Here is a 21,990-nt window from a genome sequence, read left to right on the forward strand (position 1 = left end):
ATATATATATATATATATATATACAAATATATATATATATAGGTAAGCTACAGTAACGCCGTGACGTGTGTTGTTGGATGGGAGCGATGACCAGCAGCAGAAGCCCTGAAAACAGGAAGGATTGAAGTGTGATGTGACGCGCTCCCCCAGTGTCACTGGGCGCTGTTCCCGGTGCTCCCGCACACCTGTCCGTGGCTGTATCTCCCTCCCCGGGGACACCCAGGTGTCCATGAAGGAACGTTCCTGCCCCTTGGTCCGGGTGCTCGTTCTCTCTCGGTGCCCCGGGGCCGGCCCTGGGACTACCGGCCGGGGCGCGCGGGCCCTTTAAGGGGCGCCCCGGTGGCTTCCGGGGAGGGCCGGAAGCGGAAGCGCCGCCGTTGAGGCAGCTCCGGAGGGTCCCGGCGGATCCGGAGGGTCCCGGCGGATCCCGAGGATCCCGGTGACAGCGGGGGCGGCCCCGGGAGCGGCCTCGCCGTGCCCTCAGCGCGTCCCGGGGCGCTGGGCGCGGCCGTCACCCCGCGTTGGCTCCTCCTCGCCGGTATCCAGGGACGCGGCTCCGTTGCTGAGGGGCTCCGCCGGGCCCGGCCATGGTGCGGCTGCACGTGAAGCGCGGCGGCGAGAGCCAATTCCTGCTGGAGGCGCCGGGCAGCGCCCGCCTGGCCGAGCTGGCGCCGCTTGCCGCCCGCATCCACAACGGGCGGCTGAAGGTGCAGCGCCTGTGCTCAGGTACCGCCCGGGAACGGCGCCCGGGCACCGGCTGGGCAGCGGGAACGCGCCTCCTCCTCCCTCAGCGGGGCGGTGACCGCCCACCGAAACCGCATGGGAATTCCCGGCCTTGGGATTTTAGTGCGGGCACTGCATAGGGCTGGAAACGGACCCGCTACATGAGCCTGTAGTGGCTGCTTAAATCAGGGGCTGGAAGGGACTTAAACGTCCCGTTCCACGCTCCCTCACGGGCAGGGACACCTCCCACTAGATCACGTTGCTCCAAGCCCGGTCCAGCCTGGCCTTGAACATTTCCTGGGATAGGGCAGCTACAGCTTCTCTGGGCAGCCTGTGCCAGGGCCTCACCACCCTCACAGGGAAGAATTTCTTCCTCATATCTCATCTAAATCTACTCCCCTTCAGCTTAAAGCTGTTCCTCCTTGTCCTGTCACTCCATGTCCAAAGTTCCCATTTTGGCAGTGGAAAGGACTCCTTTGTGACCAGCAGTGTCCCTTTACACATGAATGACACTGTTCCCTACCACGTACTTGGTGCAAAGCATCCCCTGCCATGTGATGGAATGGCAGATGTGTCTGAATTGGTGCTGAGTTCAGTTCTGAGGCAGTTTTAAAAAATGTTTCTGCCCCCACTGCGGGGCTGCCAGAGCTGAGATTCCCCTCAGGTGAGCCTGACCTGGGGGGTGCAGCCCACCCTCACCTGCTGTGCTCCAGCCACTGGGTTTGTGGTGTGTCTGAGGCCTTACTGAGCCTGCTCTGAAATAAAAAAAAAAAAAAACAAACCAAAAAAACAGCTAAAGCTGATTAGGGAAATGCCAAAAAGAAAAGTGTTGTGGCCAGCAGGTACCATCGAGGCTTGAATCCCTGCAGGTGTATTTGTTATATTGTTGTATATGTATGTGAAATGTATGAATTTTGACATAACTACAGCATCTGTATCTATCTATGTGTCTTTATGTCCCTTAATATTTATTCCCTGTACTTAGCTGTTTAAACTGAAGGCTGGGGTTAAGGTTTGCCTGCACACACATCATGTGAAAGGCTTTTGAAAATGGTCTGTAATAACAAAGACTTTTAATCTTGTTCTCTAAACACTCAAAAGAGATGGAGGAGCTGGCAGAGCATGGTATTTCCTTGCCTTACAATATGCAAGGACTGACAGATGAGCAAATTGGAGAGCTGAAGTTAAAGGATGAGTGGGCAGAGAAGTGTGTCCCAAGCGGTGGGAGCATCTTCAGGAAGGATGAAATGGGACGGAGAAATGGGCACGGTAAGTCAAATGTAAAGATTTGTTTCTTTCCCTGCAGACACAGACCATCTATAACAAACTCCAAATTCTGGACCTGAATAGCCAAAGTATCAGTTACATACCCAGGAGTTCTGTCTTGGGTTAGGGCCTGGGGTAATACTGATTTAAAAGCCTACAGAGCAGCATATCTCTTCAGCACACAAACAATCACCAGGAGCAAGTGGAGTGTCCATTGTAATTTACTCTCCCCATTTGAAAATGTACACTTGAGGACTGGTTTTCTCCAGAGACTCCAAGATATGTCAACAGGTTGTTTTTCTAATATTTCTCCTTTTTTCTCATTGGCTGGGACTCAGACTCACTGAACATGTGTTTGTTAGTGAGAGAACAGCTTTATAATGTTGACAAATTCAGAATATTGAATGGTGTTGATATATAGGCCAAACCAAATGCCATCAAGCACCTAAGTGGGAAATAAGCTGGGAATGAGTATGCTTTAATTGGATTTTTGTGTTTGAGGACAGGCTTTTTATAGCAATTAAAATAGATAAGTGTGATGTGATATGAAATGAACAGAGTATTTGCAAAACTGCCTTTGCTGTTAGATTGAGATTTTAATTAGAAAAAAGTCAGAACTGTGAGCTGTTGTGCCCAGTAAAAGCACATCTGCCAGTATGGTTCCCAGTAGTCCAACAGGGAAAGGGCCTTGTTTTATGTTGTGGAGGGTATGGGATTATGGTTGTTGCTTTCTACTCAGTAGCTTTCTACTCTACCTTTGTCCCAAATGAAGTTCCAAGTCACAGAATTGTGAAACCACAGAATGGTTTGGGTTGGAAGGGACCTTAAAGCTCATCCAGTTTCATCCTCTGCCATGGGCAGGGACACCTTCCACTAGAACAGATTGCTCCAAGCCCTATCCAGCCTGGCCTGGAACACTTGGGGATGGGGCAAATACTAGTCACATGTCTTTGGGGAAAAGTAAGTTTGGCTGTCCCATGAGAAATACTGTTTTGTCTTGTAAGTTAGTGAGAAATATGGGAATGAACAATCCAACTCATAAATAGGCTGCAGCTTAGGAGTGTCTCTCCTGCTTTGTGATTCAACACTGTTCCATTCGCTCACAGTGGATTTTGAACAGGTTATGTGCTTGGTTTCTTTACAGTAAGTGTGGACCATGAAATATGTGTCTCTTATTTTTAGCTCCAAATGAAAAAATGCAGCAGGTTATAAAGAAGACAATAGAGGAAGCCAAGGCACTAATCTCTAAGGTAAATTTCCTCAAGTGGTATGTGGGGCTTTCTTAAGAAGTGCTGTGGGGTTGGGCAGCTTAAATAAAACCAGACTTCTTTCAGTGCAAGGGCTGCCAGCTCTTGAGAAATACCATGTAGTGATGTGAATAGTCTAATAAAAACTGACATCTCTGTTAATTATTTCCTTCGTGGCTTTTGGCAAGCTGGTTCAACAGGTTAAGGAATCAGATCCTAAACTCCAAGTGAATGCTGGCAGCCGAGCCCACGTGGAATGATTAAATCGCACTCAGGGTTTCCCAACAACTTGCTATTGATGTGTTCTTTGGGTGAATACTTGTCGTGCTTTCTGGTGAAAAATTAAGTGGGTTCTGTGCTCTTCCTGGAGTCAACACAGCCTTTTGTGTTATATGTATACTTAATTGAAAAATGTGTTCTAATCTCTTAGATTATGACAGAATGGTTTGGGTTGGAAGGGACCTTAAAGCTCATGCAGTTCCAACCCCTCTGCCATGGGCAGGGACACTTTCCACTAGACCTGGTTGCTCCAAGCCCCATCCAGCCTGGCCCAGGGATGGGGCAGGGATTAGGCCTTGGTTTGACAAGCACTTGGACTCATGCTCAGTCCCAGTGAGTCTGCTCAAAGACAAGTGTGAGGCCCTTGTGGGATGGTGCTTTCAGGTATTCAGCTTCACTTTGCCAAATCTGTAGATGTTCCATGTTGTGTGTCAACACTTGTATGACTTTGAAACACAAATTAAGTAATATTTATTATAAAACTTCCTTGTTGAATGAAATTAAAGATAGTTTGGGAAGTGGTTTGTTATGTACATCACTTTATAATGAAAATGAAGAAAAGTGCATTTTAAGTTTTACAGGCTAGTTAACCAGATCAAGAGTGTCCACAAGGAGGCAACATTCTCGTACCTTATTATTTTAAATACTGAAACTGTTAAATCCATAGAGAAAAGCTTTATTTCTTCTCTTCCAGATGTCTTATGTTTCTCCTTTATGCCTTGTGGTAGGGTTTGGAATGACCTCAAGTGTTTGATCACACAAGTCTCTCCAGTAGCTGTGCAATAGGACAAGAGGGCACGGTCTTAAACTGTGCCAGGGGAGATTTAGGTTGGATATTAGGAAGAAATTTCTTACAGAGACAATAATCAGACATTGGAATGGGCTGCCCAGGGAGGTGGTGGAATCACTGTCCCTGGAGGTTTTTAAGATGAGACTGGATGTGGCACTTAGTGCCATGGTCTAGTAACCACGGCAGTGTTGGATCAAGGGTTGGACTTGATGATCTCGGAGGTCTTTTCCAACCCAGTTGATTCTATGATTGATTCTATGAATATGCCAAGCTTTATGCTTCTGCTCATGTGTGCTCTATTTTTTCTTTCAAGTTTTGGACCCCTTCTCTACCCCTCACTTGAATTCTGCTGGTTTGAATCACATTCATGAATCACAAGTGCTTGGAACCAAAGCCTCTCTGTCTGATTTCTGTGGTCATACATGTCCTGGATTGAGTCCTGCATCACACAGGCAGTTGGTGCTAAATGCCTCCTGCACAATTTAGTGGAGATCTCCTATTTTTGTTTTCTCCCCCACCCCATGTAGGCAGGCTAAACAGAGGGGCCAAAGGGGAGTGATGTTCGCCAAAGTCCCTATTCCAACAAGGAAATTTGCACTTCTGGTATCTTTATGCAGCCCATTAGCTCTGCTCAGATATCCCACCTCTGAAACTTTGAACTGGCTACAAAGCAAAGTCTTCTGCAGGTTTGCTTAAATTGCCAATGATCCCTGTCTGTATTTCAGAAACAAGTTCAGGCCAACGTGTGTATTAATATGGAGATGGTGAAAGATGCATTGGAGCAGCTCCGAGGGGCTGTGATGATTGTGTATCCAATGGGATTGCCTCCACACGATCCAATTAGGATGGAGTTTGAAGATAAAGAAGATTTGTCAGGAACTCATGTATGCAGTAATGTATTCCCATTCTATGTAGTCCCTGGGTTAAACTTGTGCTATGCTGTTCTCCATCGTATCAATGAAGGTTGTTTTCCCTTGCATTACAAATTTTGTTTAATATTTTAGTCTCACAGTTTACGTAAAAACACACCAATAGCTTAACTAGAAATAAAATTATTGGAGCTTATTTCAAATGTTGCATACTCAGCGCTCAGGTAAGTCTGGATCTCATTTTAAATAGCTTGTCACCTCCAGTATGGAGAGCTGATTGCCCAAAGTATTCACAGGAGATCAAGATTGAATGGAATATGAATGAATGCCATAGATGAGCATGAGGAGAAAGATGTAGCAGAAGTAGGTTTTGAAAAAAAGCAAGAAACAAATAGAGCAAGAAACAACACCCCTAACACTTCACCTTGTTTGTATGTCACAGGCTGGACTTGAAGTTATAAAAGAATCAGAAGCGCAGTTATGGTGGGCAGGAAAGGAGTTGCAAGAAACAAAGTTGCTGTCTGACTATGTAGGAAAAAATGAGAAAACAACCATCATTGTCAAGATCCAGAAAGTGAGTATTGCTAGGAGATGTCTGTGTAAGTTCTTCACCTTTGGCTGTCTGTACTCTGTGGAAGAGAATTGTCCAGAGGTGTCTAAAATGGATTATATTAGTCCTGGCTTGAGTGTCTTAAAATGGCACATCTATTTTAAGGTTTGAATTTATTATATTCCAAATTTTTCTTTAGTAATTCCTTTGCCTGTCAGTTACATCCTGTAACTGCTATTATTATTTGCTCCATAGCACTTTTGTGAAGTACAACGAAGAGGTATTTAAAAATAGATGAAATACAAATTGAAAAGTTTTATAGCAAATCTTGTCACCTGCAGGTGTCTGCAGTGCATTCCTTGGAGATAAGTCAGGTGATTTATGTGTCTGTCATTTAGAAGACCAGAATTTCTTTCTCTTTCCTCTCAGGGTGACTGAAAAACAGTGTGGCAGCTTAACAGCCACTGAGGTGTAGGCTCCAGGGAAGTTGCCTGTTTAATTAGCTGATGGACCTCTTCAGAGGATGCAGAGTAGTGCAAGGGTTTCTCTCTGCCTGAACTATCTCAGACACTTTTTGTTCTAGAGATCATTAGCCTTCTCCATGGAAGCTGCTCTGCTTGCTATTGCTGACAGTAGCTGTCACCACCTGTTTTCTTCTCTGTGCATCATTTCTTCCAAGAGGACAATTACCTGGAAAATAAATTTTCTTTTATTTGTAGTATTTTGTAACTCCCTTCCTTCCCTGCTTTACTAAGTATTATGCCATCCTGAGTCTGTATTAGTAGGGGACCTAAAGATAGATGGGCCTATCCTGAGATATCTAGAATGACCTTAAAACAGATTTATTGTGTCTTTTAAAGTGGAAGTTAAGTAAACTAGACTCAATCCTGTTTGCATCTTCCACTGATGTCCGCAGAATTGACAACATGACTCAGATGCTGAGATGAAAAAATAACCCTCACTTGAAAAAACAACCCTCACTTTCCTGTGAGGGTGGTGAGGCCCTGGCACAGGTTGTCCAGAGAAGCTGTGGCTGTCCCATCCCTGGAAGTGTCCAAGGCCACACTGGACGGGGCTTGGAGCAACCTGATCTAGTGAAAGGTGTCCCTGCCTATGGCAGGGGGTTGGAATTAAATCATCTTCAAGGTCCCTTCCAACCCAGACCATTCTGTGATTCTATGAATGCAGCAGCATTTGTTCTTCTGTCCTGAGGGACCTTATTAAATTTGAGAAATCCTGTTGTCTGAAGGAAGGTTTTTGCTATCTTTGTATAACTTTTTGCTATCTTTTGAAGGTTTTGCTATCTTTGCAGCTTCTACTTTGTCTCACAAATGCCACCAACAGTAACATCTACCATTTCCCTTCCAGAAAGGACAAGGAGCTCCAGGGCGTGAGCCTGTGATTAGTCATGAAGAACAAAAAGAGATGATGCTGTATTACTACAGAAAGCAGGAGGAGCTGAAGGTGAGTGTCTCTTTGGTGCTTCGGAGCTGTTGGAGCCTGGGCTGTGTCGCTCACTGCCTTCCTCTCCTCTCTGTTTACAGAAACTGGAGGAGGATGACAACGACTCATTTCTAAATGCTGAGTGGGCAGACAGCCATGCTTTGAAAAGGCAATTTCATGGTGTAAAAGACATCAAATGGGGTCCAAGATGAAGCTCTGCAAACCCCTTCTTAAGCTGTTTGGTCAATACTCTTGTTTGCAGAGAGGATTGTGTGCAGTAGGTTCTTCTGTCAGAAGCTGAAATTGTCACTTCTGTAGCCTTGGGTGTTCAATAAAAGTTGACATTTCTCTGTAACTCCAGCAGCATTTGTCTCTGCAAAGAATTGAACCAATTCTCTTGAAGTTTCGTATTTTATTAGAAACTTGTAATTTGAATATTGAAATGTTAATCCATTTCCTAGATAACAGATCTAGTAAATATGCACTGGAATGTTTGGTGTTGTTTGGAGTGGTCTTTATAGTTTCTTCTTATTCTTGCATTACTATTAGGTGGTGTGCCCTGTAACAAGTAATTTATTTTATGAGAAATCAGTTTTCCCAGGCTAATGCAGGGAGAGTTAATGATTTTTATGTGCTCATTCAAATTTCAACATAGCTAATTCCAAACTATTATTTTTTTAATTGAGTTAACCTCTCAACAATTTTTTAAAGGAAGTATTTTTGTATAAAGACAAATAATACAAAAATCCTTATGGAATGCATAATTTTCATTCATTTGGTTTAGTTTTCATTGCTGGTATATAAAGGTTGACAGAAATCTATATACAAAAACAAGCGTCATTTGCAAGTAGATTGGGTAAATAAAACTATGTTTAATAGGACATGATCTCTAGGATAGAAGTAAAAAATAATCATTTTCTGTATTACTGTGGTCAGAGACAGATCAAGTTAAAACTCTCAAGTGTCGGCTGAACTCACAGCTGGAAGGCTGGATGCAGAAAAGATAATTAATGCCATTCAGTGAGCTATTAATGGTGGTTTTACTTCAATCATTGATATTTTTTTTTTTTAGTCTTACAGAAGTTTGGTGTCTGGTAGTTTTTGTTGCACCTCAACTTTCCAGTACCATGGTGTTATACAAAAAAAAAAAAATCTGCATGTGGGATTTTTCAAAGTTGCAGAACTTGCCCTATACAGCTCTGGGAATTTTTAACCATTCCCATAGCTAAAAGCTTTTTTTCCTAATGTGCTCCTTTGTCCTCATCAAAGGGTGGATTGAAGAAAATCTAGAAATACTTAATTCTTAATGTCATTGGCATTGTAACCCCCAATGGTATGGTGGATGTTTGTGATGGGATGGGGAACACTCAGTGAAATCATCAGAAAATCACAGTTTGTTATAAAGGTTGTTGGTCACCTGGTCCAGCTCCTGGTCAGTGCTGCCCACATTGCTGGAAGTGTTGCTGTGGCTTTTAAGGAGATTTCTACAGATTCAAACCCTCTCCCCTTTCCCTATTGTGCTCTCCATAGTGGTTCCATGGGGATTTGTATGAATGCTGTCTGTTCAAAACAGGTTCTGCCTTGAGTAATTCCTTTGTTTGGACAACTATATGGAAGTGCTTCAATAAATAACCCAAATGACTTTGTAGATTAATGACTTAGGGTTGTTACACATTTGTTTTTCTCTTTCCCGGCAACTTCCTAAAATATTTACATCCTTTTGGCAGCCAGAAAAAAATGTAATGCTGTTTATGAGCTTTTAAAGCAGGTTGTGAGGCAGCCTGGCACTTTTTGTGTACGGGGGGGGAGTTAAAGGGAGTTACAGCTCTGCTTGTGACAACAATTCCCCTCCCTAAAATCTCACCTCTGTTTAAGGAGCTGGCTGAGGGCATCTGGGTTTTGTCCTGCCAACCTGGGAGGGAGATTCCCAAAAGATGGACTGTCCATATGCTCCCCAAGGTGGAGATCTGCACCAGGGCTGGGGCTTGCAACATGACCTTAAGCCAGTGGTGCTTGTTTATTGGAATTTCTGCACCCCAGAACAATTCCTTAGCGAGATTACTTCTTTGTCTGCTCCTCCTCATTTGGAAGTATCTTTTTTAAGTTACTTGTTCATAACTGCCTTGAGCTTTGTGGCCTCACCAGGGAGCTTCCCAGGTGTTTTGAATCAGTTACAGTGAATGCTTGAAAATATCTGACTGAATCCCTCTCACCAGTAGAGCTTTCATCTTCGATTAGCATTGTTTGAGGAGTTTGTTCTGGGGGCTCCCAGCCCTTTAAATAACTGATGTCATTGCTGGCTTTTGGCCATTGAATTTATTGTCCTTGATACCAGGAAAATATTCCATAGCAGAGGAGGCAGAGTGAAATAATGGAAGGAGTCAAGAAGTCTGGCTATCTGTCCAAGACTTGTTGAGAGTTACTCTGTCAGGGAAAAAGAGACTTTAAAATTACCATTGGACAGAGGATTCTGAGAGGGGGGAATGTTTGAACAGGACCTTTGATTATGGAGCTTACAATATTCTCATCTCCTTTCTAAAAGTGAGGGCAAAGCAGACATAGGAAAATCCATTTTATTCTGCACACCTTTGACTGATGTTCTCTGCTGTAATTGGTGCTGTTTTCTTCTTTAGCTGAGAAAACTTTCCGTAGGATCCGAGTTTTTACCACAGTATTTGTGGATCTGCTGGATTCATTTATTATGGCTGAAATTGAATGAACTCACTGCAAAAAGATTGAAGACTACAGGAACCTGGGAAAGCCTATATGTATTTTAACTATCCAGGGATTTTGAGATGATGAGACAGAGACACCACACAGAGTTTGCATATTTTCTTTTAAACTGTTTATTTCTGGAAGTTTGAGAGCAGCTGTGCCCTTCCAAAGGGAAAACCCATTCTTTGTCAAAGGACATGCAGAGTGGAATGTTGCTAAAATGTTTGTTCTGTGGCCATATCACCATCCTAATGAATGGAAGTGGTTTCCAGACCTAGTTTCACTCCTTTTCTCCTTTTCAGTTTTGCTTTCCCAGGTTGTCCCAGGCTCTGCTTTCACCCAGGATTTGGAAGGATTTATTTACTGCTTCCTGCAACCTCACCCAGGGATTCCTGGTGACAAACTCAGGGTATTCTCAAGGCAGGAGTGGGGAGTTTGAACAGCCATGCCAACGTTGCACGTTGCCTTCCAGCAAGTTTAGGTGTTGATGTCATTTCATGTCATTTCCAAAGGCATGTTATTCCCACAGCCACGTGTGTGGCACGAACCAAATAGTCCATAAAACCGCCAGCTCTCCTCTGCAGTATTTTCTCCTTAGGCTGCTCTTCTGGGAAGTTGCAGGGATTTTACTGCTGTAACTCCATCCAGCCCTGAGCGCCCTCCCCATAGTGATGCTGCTGCCGCCCCATGGCACCCTCCCAAAAGATACCTCTGAGGAAATGGATTCCAGCTATGGCACTTCTGCTGGATTTTTCAGGGCTTGGGGTAAGTACATTCCTCCTTAATTCTCTAGTTTCTCTACTGGGTGCTTTTTTTGCAGAGGGTGTTTTTTCAGAAAGATTGAAATAACTTCTGTTTCTCAGGCTTTTCCATGTTTGTCTTCACTCTGACTTTCAGACTGCTGTGAACAGTGAACATTTGGGAATGAGGTGAACCACTAATTGATAGCTTTCCCCAGTTAGACTTGGAAAGTTTATGCAGAAAGAATAAAATAGCAACCCAAATTCAGACTATAAATAGTTCAGTCAAGGGAACAAATCCAGAGTGAAGCTTGACCTCCCAGCCTGGAGCAAAAGCTGTTTTCCCTACCCTACTGGGTTGCTCCTTGTGCTGGACTTCTGACAGGTTTTGTCACCATGTCTGAGGATCCATTTAAACAGGTATGCATTACTAAGCACCTTTTTTTTTTAATTCAAAACAGATTCCCAGAGACTGTGGAATGCTCCATATTGGGAAGGAGGCACCTGCAGGAATCTTTTACTGTGCACCTCCTGTTGTGGAGCCCAGCCCACTCTCCACAATCCAGTTGGATCAGTAAAAGGAAGAGGATAGGGTTTTTTTGGCTAGTACGATCTGTCAGCAGGGGGAATTGTTGATCAGTCCCTTTCTATCTGACTGGGAAATGGGTGGCACCTGCCCCATGAGTCTGGAGGAAGGAGCCAGCTCCTGCCCAGAGCTGTCCTACACTTCCCCACAGGGCCAGGCAAAGGCAAACCCACCTTCTTCACCCTCAGGACCAAGGCACGGGGTTCTCCAGACAAAAATCTGTTCATCGATATTGTGCCGTAGCACAGGCTGCAATGACTTTCTGTGGGGAAGGGGAGAGCAGTCCCAGCAGGAGTGCAGCCAGAATCCTGGGCTGTGCCTGCCTCTCCTGCAGTTTCCCAGTGCTCTGAGTGACCTCAGCCCTCAGTCCTCTCCTCAGCCTTTCTTCCTTCCTCTGATAGGATGCTAATTGCTGCTGAGATTTTTCCAGCTGAGCACGGGATTGTGCCTTAGTCATCTGAGCAAGTCCCCTTCCTCCTTTAAAGTTTTCTCAGGCTTAATTTGACTTTGTATCAGTAGGAAATGAGAAGTCATGTCAACTCTTTTCTTTCCAAGTGTTTCATACTGCTTGGCTCTACCTGGACATGCAGCGTCTGAGCAGGGAAGCAGAATGAACCCATGAAGTATTCCCAACAGGAAGTGACATTTTTCCTCCTTTTGTTCAGTAAATTCCCCATGGGCTGCAGCTAAAATATTGGAGACATTTTAAAGACAGGAAGCAGAACTTAACCCCCTTGTAATCAGAATCACTGTTACCAGAGGAATAGGGTTTACTAGGGAGAGGCTGAGTAAAGGAAACGGCAGAAAAGCTTCAGGAACTTGTGTTTAGTTTTGCTTTGTCCTGCACATGCCAGTAATAATACTCGTATTTCTCATCAATAGAGCAAGATTTGATGTAACTTATGAGCTGCAACACCCTAACTGGTTACAAGTGCCATCTAACACAGAAAGTATTTCTCCATGTGATGTTTTTTTCCACTTTTTTTAATATTCCTTAACCTGCACGTGGCAGTTGATCCCAAATTACAGTGAAAAGTAATCCATAACATGAATTAAAACTATGAAAGTGTTTTTCAAAGAAGTATTTATAGACAGTCAAGGGTATGAAACTCTCCGTTTATTGCATGTATTTTATCTTATTTTACAAATAATTACATGGATACAAATGTTCCTTCACAGAAGGTACATTTCTTTTTTTAAAAAAAAAAAAAAAAGGGCTAGGGCATCATCCAAAATAAGCCATTTATTGTTCATTAATATAAAATGTATTCATATTTCTAGGAGGTGTCATATCCACACCACTGTTCATCCAGATTTCTTGTATGATCTGCTCCCTGCGCTCAATCCTTTCTGCCAGTTCCGCCGCCTCTGCCAAATTATATCCTGAGTAAGAAGGTCTGTAAAGTCCATCTATCTCATCCTGGGTGTCCAAAAGGGAATTCTCCTCCTCCTCCTGTTCACTGTTCTCGTACACTCTGGCACTCTCTGGCACCAACTGCTCCTCCTTCCTATGTAATTTCCGGATGTCACTTGGGCACCACCCACATATCACCAAGGCACACAGTGTGAGGATTAACCCCACACAAATGCTGGACACAAACAGGAGAGCAGCTCTTTCGAGGTGATCTGCAGGCAGAAAGCCAGGGCTTAAACACTTTACAAACCCTGCCAAGGCCTGGCTACCAACCCCAGCTGCCATTTCTGCAGCATTCCATAGCCATAATGGTGGGGAATAAGGGCTGAGGGGATGCTTTTCCTGTCAGGCACTCAAACCTCCCTGCACTCACTGCCATCTCTGCCTCTTCTTTTGCTGGGCAAAAATCCCAGCCTGATAATATCATTACAAAATAACAACAAATCCCATCTCTTTATGAGCAGCTCACTGGTGTTCCTAACCAGCTACCAGAATTCTGCATGCCCTTTTTGTTTTTTCCAGGCATCCTGCCAAAATGGGCCTTACCATCACTGCTCCTTGATGATCCCTGTATGTGTACAACCCAACATTCCCAAACATGCATGTCTCCAGTGCTGCTCACAGGTCAGGGCCAGGTTTTTAAAACTACTGAACAACCAACAGTCCCCATTGAAAATATTCATTAAAATATATCTTGGCTGCAGTCTGTAAAAGAGTTTGGATCCTTCAAGATGGGAAATATTCCATAAATATCAATTATGCTGTAATTTTCCCATCCACAAGATTGATTATATTCTAATAATATCGTTACCATCAACTGGAATTACTAGTTATGACCTTCAGAGGTGATCCTCCCCTTTCCCAAAATGTGCACCAAACAGTCTCAGCCTCATTTTCCTACCTCTGATGTATGCAAATGTAGCCAGGTAGTCAGAGCTAAGAATAATTCCATCTTTCTTTGGAAGTCTTGATTCCTTTGGATCAAAGTCAACACCTATGACACAAGGAGGTAAAGCAAATTCAGTGAAGCTGCTAAACTGTTATTCACCCAATAACTTTTCAGCCAACAAGTCCACCCAGAACGCAGGCAGGCCTGGGCCATGCTGCAGGAGCCTTGCACAACATTAAACCAAACAACGGTCGGTAAATTAAATAAATATAGAAATAAAGTATAAGTAACAAAGCGTTGAAAATACTGAGCATTTAGAAAATGGCAAATTCATTTAAAAGAATTACTACCAACTGAAACCCCTTGTGCCTATTCCTATTGGGGTTTCTGAAATAATTTTAGTTCCTGAAGCTTCACAGCTTTCCAATGGACTTCCCAGCCCAAGGACTGCTGTGCACTGCATTACTGAGGACAGTGCACACACATGAGCCACCTCCTTAACTCTGTGGCCTTCAAGAAGAGCAGGTGTTGGCATAACTCTTAAAAGATTATTCACCCTGTGAAACAACTGCAGTCTCACTTTTACTCTTCTCAGAAATGCTGGTTGTGGGCAGGCTGGGTGGGTCACTCCTCTCACAGCACTGCTGTGCCCGTATCCCACTCCCAGCCTGTCCTGCTGCCCTCCAAGGGAATGAGCAGCTGTTTCAGCAGGGTTTTCACTACCTCGTGCCTCAGATGAAGCTCTGCAGTGGGAAAATGTCCTGTTTCAATCAAAGACAAAGGGAAGCAGCAAACCCTGTGTCTGTGATGGTACGTACCATCATTCTCTTTTATGGAAGACTTGTTATCAGGGACCCCGGGATTGACAGCCATGAGGATAAATTTAGGAACTGCAAAGACAAAAGACAAATTGTGTACTGTTAGTTTTAGGAACCCTCTCCCCAGTTAATTACTGTGTACAGCCCAGGCACCACCCCCCTTGTTTTCAACCTCTCAAGGGGTGTGCCAACCCTGGACAGGAGACAAAATTGGCCTATAAATTCAGGATAAAGCGTGCTACAGTCAGATGCTAAGTTGCATCTAGATACTGGGTTTGGATGAGGATAATTCACTGTCATTCTGAGATAAATGTTTAAAGTCTTGCGTGATGTCCTCTGCAAAGCCTCTGGGATGGAAGGTGGGGAGGATGGGAATAGATGAGGTAGGTGGGAGTGGGCTGCATCCTTCTCACTTCATTAATTTATTCCCTTGATAAGTTTTTGCAGTCTTCTTGAAGTAATTAAAAGAGCTAAAGGCGGGTGCATTGTGCAGACACTGAGGGTTCATGTATTCTGTGATGGGTGAATGGGCCCTTCAGACACCCAGATCTTGGCACCTGTTCCTGTACTGTGTGAAGATTGATTGATTGATTTTCAGACTGATGTGAAGGGGGGGGGGGAAAAAGGAACAAATTTCAAGTATGAACCTCACCTCTATCCCACACAGAAGCATTTGCCAATAAATAGTGTCGAGAGAGTTAAATGGCACAGAGGAGACTGAAGTTTGCAACTTATCATAGTTTTCGTTTGGAAAACAACTAAGAATAGGATTTTTTTTCTAAGCAGAACTTTTCTTTCTGTATGGGCTCAAAGTCAGAGCTGCTTCCTTTCCTCATGAAGGAATATTTTTGGGACTTTTAGCTCCTGTTTGCACTGGAAGGCCAACAGAGATAGGGGAGAATGAGCTCATTTCTATTTTGGCTCGTCCCTCATCATAATTCTTTGCTGTTTTCCAGTGGCAGAACACTTTCCTTGGTGTGTGGGGCAGACAGGGAGCAGGATGGATTGTTTTCAACCTGCACTCTGGATGTTCTGAACAAGTAAGTGCCTGTGTTGGGAACAACCTGCTGGGAGGATGCACCATTCCAGTGCCGATGCGGGACCCGAAGCTCCCATCACATGGCCTGGGACTCCTTCACCAGTGCTGATGTTTCTCCTGCTCCCATCCCAGGGGGAACTTCCCAGGGCTTTGCTTGTTCCTTACCCCCTGTGCTATTCAAACATTTGTTGTAGGGAAATGTTTAATTCAAAAAAAGCTCCTAGCTGCTTGTGTTGCTCCTTTTCATTATGAGGACTTTTAACTTGGATAGGCTGCACCAGGTTGCTGAATGGAGTAGCTGGTACCAGAACTGGAATTTTAATCAGGATAATCACATCAGTACTACAACAGCAGTACTTCGTCAGGTAGAGTGGGAGTCAGTCACCAAAGGCAGCCCACAGACAGACTCTGGCATCCAGGTTGTGTGGATGCACCACGGGGCATCAGGAGCCCTGAGAGAGCATTCCGTGACCCTGAAGCCCAGTCTCAGCAAAAGCCAGGAATGCCACCTCAGGCAGACAGGAGATGCTGCTGAGCAGGTCATCAGGGGACACTGAGACTGCGAGAAACCAGCACCACCCAGCTCCTGTGATGCTTCTGCTGTCAGGAATTAACTGCGAAAATAAAACTGCAGCCAGACACACCAGGCCTAAACAGCTCCTGACCGCTGTGGTGGGGAGTTATGATTTTTTTTCATGTTCCTGACCATGATGGAAACATTTTCAAGTGTGGCACAGCCTGTGGTCTGCTCTGCTGTGCTCTTGTTGCTTCAGGGGGAGGCCTATTGGCATTATCTTGGGAAGCATCAGGTTAGCAGGGATCTTCTAGTGAGGAGAAGAAATGTAAAATGTCATTCTGGAATATGCCCAAACTCTTCCCATGTTCATTAGATGATCTGTGAAATAATCAGATCTGCAGATCATTGGCTCATGCTTCAGATTGCACAGCTCAGTAGGATTTGGCAGAAGAAAAACTCTCCCAAATGTGCCAGCAACACACAAGAACACTATTTATTACGCATGTGTTTTGCAAAACCACTTCCCTAAATAAAAGGATGCATAACTCCAGTGCAAACAAACTTGCTCTGCTTTTCTGGTGCACAGACGTGCAAGAAGGAACAACTTGTTGTAATTATCCTCACACTAATTAAAGATAATTCTGTTAACCCATTCATGAAGGGAACTGCACAATAATATAACGTATTAGTGCCCTCTCCAACAACAGAAAGCTGAATTACTGCACTGCCTCTCACAACCAACTCACAGGCAGACTGAAAATCTCCCATGCCAGCAAGGACGCAGCTAAGGCTTATTTTCCTCTGATCTTCAGGTTCATGGTGATCTGGCCATCAGTCCTACACTGCTGTTCCTAAAAACCCATGCCCTTTGACTACTACTCACTAGACATGCAGCTAAAGGACTCTGGTATGTCCCCGTGGAGCTGCTCCTATTGAAGAATTGTAAGGAATTCTGCTCTTCCCTTATGAAAATATATTAGTCTATAGCAAACAATATGGAAAACTGTTCCCTCTTGTCCAAGGAATGAGCTGAAATAGGCTCCAGTCCTGCAACAGATGTATAACCTCAAGCCCTTACTCTTCATGAACCCTTAGTTCCCTGTGCAAGGGAGAAGCTGAAGGTGTGCTCACGTGAATCAGGTTTCAGGACTGGGCTTGTGCACAGTCCTTCAATTATGCTGAACTGCTTTACCTGCACAAATGCCAGACAATGCCAGGTTATTTTTCCCAGCTCTGTTGCAGGTGAATTCTATTGAATTGTAATTTTGATAGTATTTCTCAAAAGAAACTAAATATCTACTTTATATTTTATTGTCGACTGCATTTTATGTAGGGAAAAAACCCTTAATGCCTGAGTTTTCATTAGATACAGCTCTTCCTATGGGGTTGTTCACATATTTTGGTGGTTCTTGTATGGCTGTGTCACAAACTTCCTATATGAAAGGGAAGGGGAGATTTAGGAAGGCTCAGTGTCCAGATGTGTGTTTGTCATAGTTTTGCTTTGCAAGCAGAATGAGGCTTTAAAAATGATGGTGCCTTTGCTCTTACCACATGCATAGCTGACAGTGAGGGATTTTGTCACTCCAGGAAGGCATGGGCTCCCAAAATCCTGGCTACTGACAATGATTTTGCATCTCTGCTTCCCAGAACACCTCTTTGATAAAACCTCCAGCGCTGTGTAAGACAAACAGTCTGAAAGAAAAATACATACAATAAATACAAAACACTGCTGTTATCTGAAATGAGAGCTGCTGGATGCATGACTAGAGATACAAATCTGATCTCGGGCATAAGTTTGTCCAAGCAGGATTTCAGAGTTAAATGTTAAGATCTGTCCATGCAGGGAAGTCAGCTGCAATGAAAATGTGAACTTGCAGCAAGGTAACTCTGCCATGTTGACTTCCAGGTATAGTAAGAGTCATGTTGAGCTCCAAAGGAATGCCCAGTATAAGGTGTCTGTGTTCCCTTCGTGATATCTTGGAGGAACTAAGTATATCCAAACACCATTCCATCTATTCCATCTCAAGACAGGTGTGCAAATCAAGGGAGATGAAATGCTGTTTGCAAGTCTTTCTCTTGGCCTCTGGGTTATTGAGATGAGTCAACTGGATGCCTAGTTTCAGTTCAACTCAGGTGAGATCAATTTTTGTGTCACAATAGCTCAGGCTACAGGGAAGTTTGAGGTATTAAAAGTGAATTTTGATTTATTATGAAGAGGTCAGAATGGGCTCAATATTTAGCCAGGGAAACATGTGGCAGCCAAAAATGGATTTTGCACTGAAACTGAAATCATTTGAGTGGGAAGATGTGTGAGTTACACTCTGTTTAAAAAAAAAAAAAAAAGAAAATGTCTCTCTAAATGTGATTAAATTCCTGGTATCGACATGTGCTAAATTCCAAGACACAAAGCATAAATGCCCCTTTAGTTTGGTTTCTAAACAGAAAGGATGCAGAAATTACAAATCTGGAGCAAGTAATTTTTCTGAAGCTGCTGCTTTCAGTCAGCATCACCGCAGGCATTTTGTGGCTTTCTGTGCATGACAGGTATGTCTCCCTCCAGGCTTCTGAGGCAAGGGCACTCTGAAGGTCTGAAAATAAAGTTCTCTGGACATTAAAACAGTCCCTCTTTCTCTAACAGAGGATGGCATCTGGTCACCTTCCAAATGCTGAAGCTCATTTGTGCCTCTTCAGAGGAAGGACAGTGTTTGCAAAAGCACTCCAGAGGTTCCCCAAATCTGAAAAGAAGTGGAGGTTTGAGACTGAGTTCTTGACAAAGAAAATTGACATTTAATGTGTGAAAATGGTGCAGATTTGTGATTTTTAGAGTTAATCTCCTGACACCAACACTAAATAAGTCATATACCTGAGCAGAGCCATCAGGAGATACTGGGCTGATCTGTCTGACAAAGGCCTTGCGGGGTACTTTGGACATGGATTTTTCAGAGAGCAACTCTTCATTTGGCTTCTCAGAGACCTAAAATCCCAATGCCTGTGTGTCCCAAGAGGTTGCTGGAAAGGCAGGGAAGGCTGACCTAAAGGATTGGGCAGTTCTGATTAAGTAACTCAGCAGTTTTAGCTCCCCTCCCTGGTGATTTCAGATGAGTAAGGATATATTTGCGTGGACATTTTAGGTAGCCAGTAGCTTACTTTGGCAAGTGCAAAAACAACAGGAGAGTATCAGGAGCAATTATCGGGTGATTCATAGATGAATGGATTGGGAGCACAACAGCAAACTGAATTATGTTTTCTACAGAATTTCCTGCCCTGGGAGCTACTCTTTGTGCCTTATAAAAACAGGAGGCTGCTGTGCTGATGGTTTTCTCCAAATTCAGTGATATGGCAAGTACATGTTTCATTTTGCCTTTGGTAGATGTTTGCTCTTGTTTCTGTGGGAGTTAATAGCTTCTTATCTTCTCTATCCATGTTGGATTTGGCTCCTCTACCTGGGGAGCCAGTTGTCATATGCCTGCAGGCTCTTGGCAGGCCCATTTTTGGAGAACCTCCCAGGGATTGCCTGGTGTCACAGGTGAGTAAATGCAAACTGGTTGCATGGCTGGTTTGCTTTTGCAGGACACCACAGGAGTTACCTGGTAAGTCCTACAACATAAAAAAAACTATTTAACAACTTCCTGCATTCTAAAAATATTTTGGGTTTTAGTGATTCAGTCAAAAAATGTTCTTTTTTTTTTCTATCTGGTTTATGAGCATCCTTTCTGCCTTCCCACTAGCCTCCCAGCAGCTATGATGGGAATGACTTGAATAACTTATCCTCCTAGTCAAACACCTTACTCCAGTGGCTGAATGAGGAGAGGACTCATTCAGTTCTGCATCTTGAGTAAAGGAGTCTCACAGAACAGCCCCAAAGAAAGCAGCAATGGGGAGATGAACATAAATACACAGAGTGGCTTCTTTCTGGCTGTCCAAGTGCTGCTTGAGCTGCACGTGCCTGTGGGGCTTGTTAAACTGGTACCATCCATTTACAATAAACTGCCTCTCGAAAGGCACATTCCCAGCATGCTGAAAAGACTGGTGGCATCCAGTGGTGGGCAGGGCAGCGACGTGGGGCTGGGAAAACACTCCATTCCTCACATCCCTCTCCCAAAGTTGCCGAGCCTGTTGGTGGATCTTTTGTACCAGACACCGCTGTGGATGGCACGGGTGTCAGGATGAGGTTCTTAGTGCAGTAATAAACCATCCAATCTGACTGCAGCTATTTAACAGTTGGAGTAGAAAGCCTTGTTTCTGGAGGAAAGGCTCTTTCAGCTCCCTAATTAGCTTTGTTTGGGAAAGTTTTGGCATGCAAATGACACGCTATAAATCATGGAGGTTTTAATGAGAAGCAATTTGTTTTCTGGTTTCTTAAAGCTTTTCTCAATTCAGACAGGAGGAGCTTTCCCTCCCTTTCTTTCCACTCTGCCACACAAGACCTGCAGATAGGTGATGGAGCATCTTGTGCCAAGCTCTGGCAACAGCATCCTGTCCCACCCTCTCCAAACATTTCCAGCTGCCCTGTTCTCCCACATCACAATGCACAGGGTGAGCACTGGGACGGGGAGGGCAGGGGATGTGTCTCAAATGTGGATCCACATGACATAACAAGTAACAGGCTGGTGAAGGACCAGGGCACACAAAAAAAAACCCCTCCACAATTTGTCACCCTGACACTGAAGCCCAGCTGCTCCTTGCTTTCATTCCCCAACTGCTCCTTATGCTGATTTATGTGTCCTGGGCTGTGCCCACCCCTAGAAGAATAAGGAGCTCGCTTTTAAAATCAACTGAAAGCAAAGATTTCACACCTCCAAATCAGGATGGCTTGTGCTTTGTGGAGCCCAAATATCAGCTCTCAGGATAAGAACTGACAAGGGAAAGCTGTGGAGTTTGGAGCAAGCTACGGCTGCAGACTCCTAAAGAAAGTTACCATAATACTATGGTAATTTATGCAAGAGCATGGCACACAGGGTTCTGCCTGTGCATCAGAAAAAGCATTTGAACCGCTGATTCCAGCAGAAACACACAATATTGTTAGCACCACTTAGGAAAAGTGTTGCTGATACCTTTATATTCCAGTTCCAAGTATTGTCAGTAAACGAGGCAGGATGATGTGCCAAAAATCCTGCTTACTGATAGTGCAGGCCATTCCCTGGAAGTGAATCCAGCACCAAGACTTCCTGAACAGCTGCACCCTTTCTCCCTCTGCCTGCAGTGCCTGTCCTGAGGCCCTGCAGGAGATTACCCCGTTGCCTATTTTGATTTACAAGCAGCTCCAAGTTCAGAACTCAGTCAGTATTTTGTACAAAAAACCCCAAACCTGAATTTTCTCTCCTCCTTGCACATGCATGTGCAGAGTGGGGGATCCATCCCACCAACATCAAGGGCAAGGGACAGGTGGAGCTCCCCACTTTCTGGGAACAGCAGGAACCAAATTCACTGCTCCTGCATGTGCACAGGCAGGAGTTCCTAGGCTTGTTTTAAACTTGAGGGCCAAGGGTGTTTTTCCAAACAGTTAAAAAAAATCTGAGCTATAAAAAACTAGACACAGGAAATCCCCTGAATTAATGGATGAAGTGATGTGCACCTCAGCCTGCTTCAAGCACCTTCCAACAGCCAAATCTGACCTTCCCTGTTCATCTCAGCAGAAAGTTATTTGGACTCTAAAAATGGTGGCTGGTCTCTTCTTCCCTTCAAACAATCACTCCTCATCCTGCCACTGCTCTGAACACATCTTTTAAGGAAGTTTTGTCTTGACAAGATTTGTTGGGGCCAAGGGATGTAATGGCTCCTGCTGGCACCTTTTGGGGCCCCAAACACCCACCTAGCTTCCCAGTTTCCTCAGGCTGACACAGACAAGGACCTTTTCATATCTGATGTGTGCACACAGAGAGAGCTGACTTCAGGTTTGTTGTGGTGGAAGCAAAATCAAACTATTTTATCCTTACTTTTACATCCACAAAATTCATTTGACTGCTGTCTCCCACACCTAAAGTGCCAAGGCAGTGTGTAAACATTCCCAGATCTGCCTACAGCCACTTGTGCCTTCACTGCAGTTATTTCTGCTCTCAGGAGACTTTCCCAAAGGACTGGCTCACACTAGGAAGAGAGAACAGA

At 44.2% G+C, this 21,990-nt stretch overlaps 2 protein-coding genes across 3 annotated transcripts in view; one reads left to right on the forward strand and one right to left on the reverse strand.

Annotated features, from left to right (window-relative positions):
• The first annotated feature begins 383 nt into the window (after positions 1 to 383).
• Positions 384 to 8,825, forward strand: CFAP298 (cilia and flagella associated protein 298). The gene is made up of 7 exons (XM_051780321.1): positions 384 to 726; positions 1,825 to 1,992; positions 3,172 to 3,239; positions 5,031 to 5,189; positions 5,617 to 5,748; positions 7,093 to 7,188; positions 7,269 to 8,825. Exons 1-7 carry the CDS (start codon positions 588 to 590, stop codon positions 7,377 to 7,379), a joined length of 873 nt encoding a protein of 290 aa, XP_051636281.1. The 5' UTR covers positions 384 to 587; the 3' UTR covers positions 7,380 to 8,825.
• Positions 8,826 to 12,409: 3,584 nt separating this feature from the next.
• Positions 12,410 to 21,990, reverse strand: part of EVA1C (eva-1 homolog C) — a 31,235-nt gene continuing 21,654 nt past the window's right edge. For both annotated transcript variants that reach the window (XM_051780317.1, XM_051780316.1), the window contains 4 exons: positions 17,434 to 17,577; positions 14,330 to 14,401; positions 13,524 to 13,616; positions 12,410 to 12,834 (listed from right to left, as the gene is read on the reverse strand). In XM_051780317.1, coding sequence (XP_051636277.1) covers positions 12,452 to 12,834; positions 13,524 to 13,616; positions 14,330 to 14,401; positions 17,434 to 17,577 — 692 coding nt within the window. In that variant the 3' untranslated portion in view covers positions 12,410 to 12,451. The remainder of the gene's footprint in view (positions 12,835 to 13,523; positions 13,617 to 14,329; positions 14,402 to 17,433; positions 17,578 to 21,990) is intronic.

Source organism: Manacus candei, unplaced genomic scaffold (genome assembly GCF_025592945.1).
Source record: "Manacus candei isolate 608988 ecotype Guabito, Panama unplaced genomic scaffold, ASM2559294v1 h1tg000014l, whole genome shotgun sequence".
NCBI lineage: Eukaryota > Metazoa > Chordata > Aves > Passeriformes > Pipridae > Manacus > Manacus candei.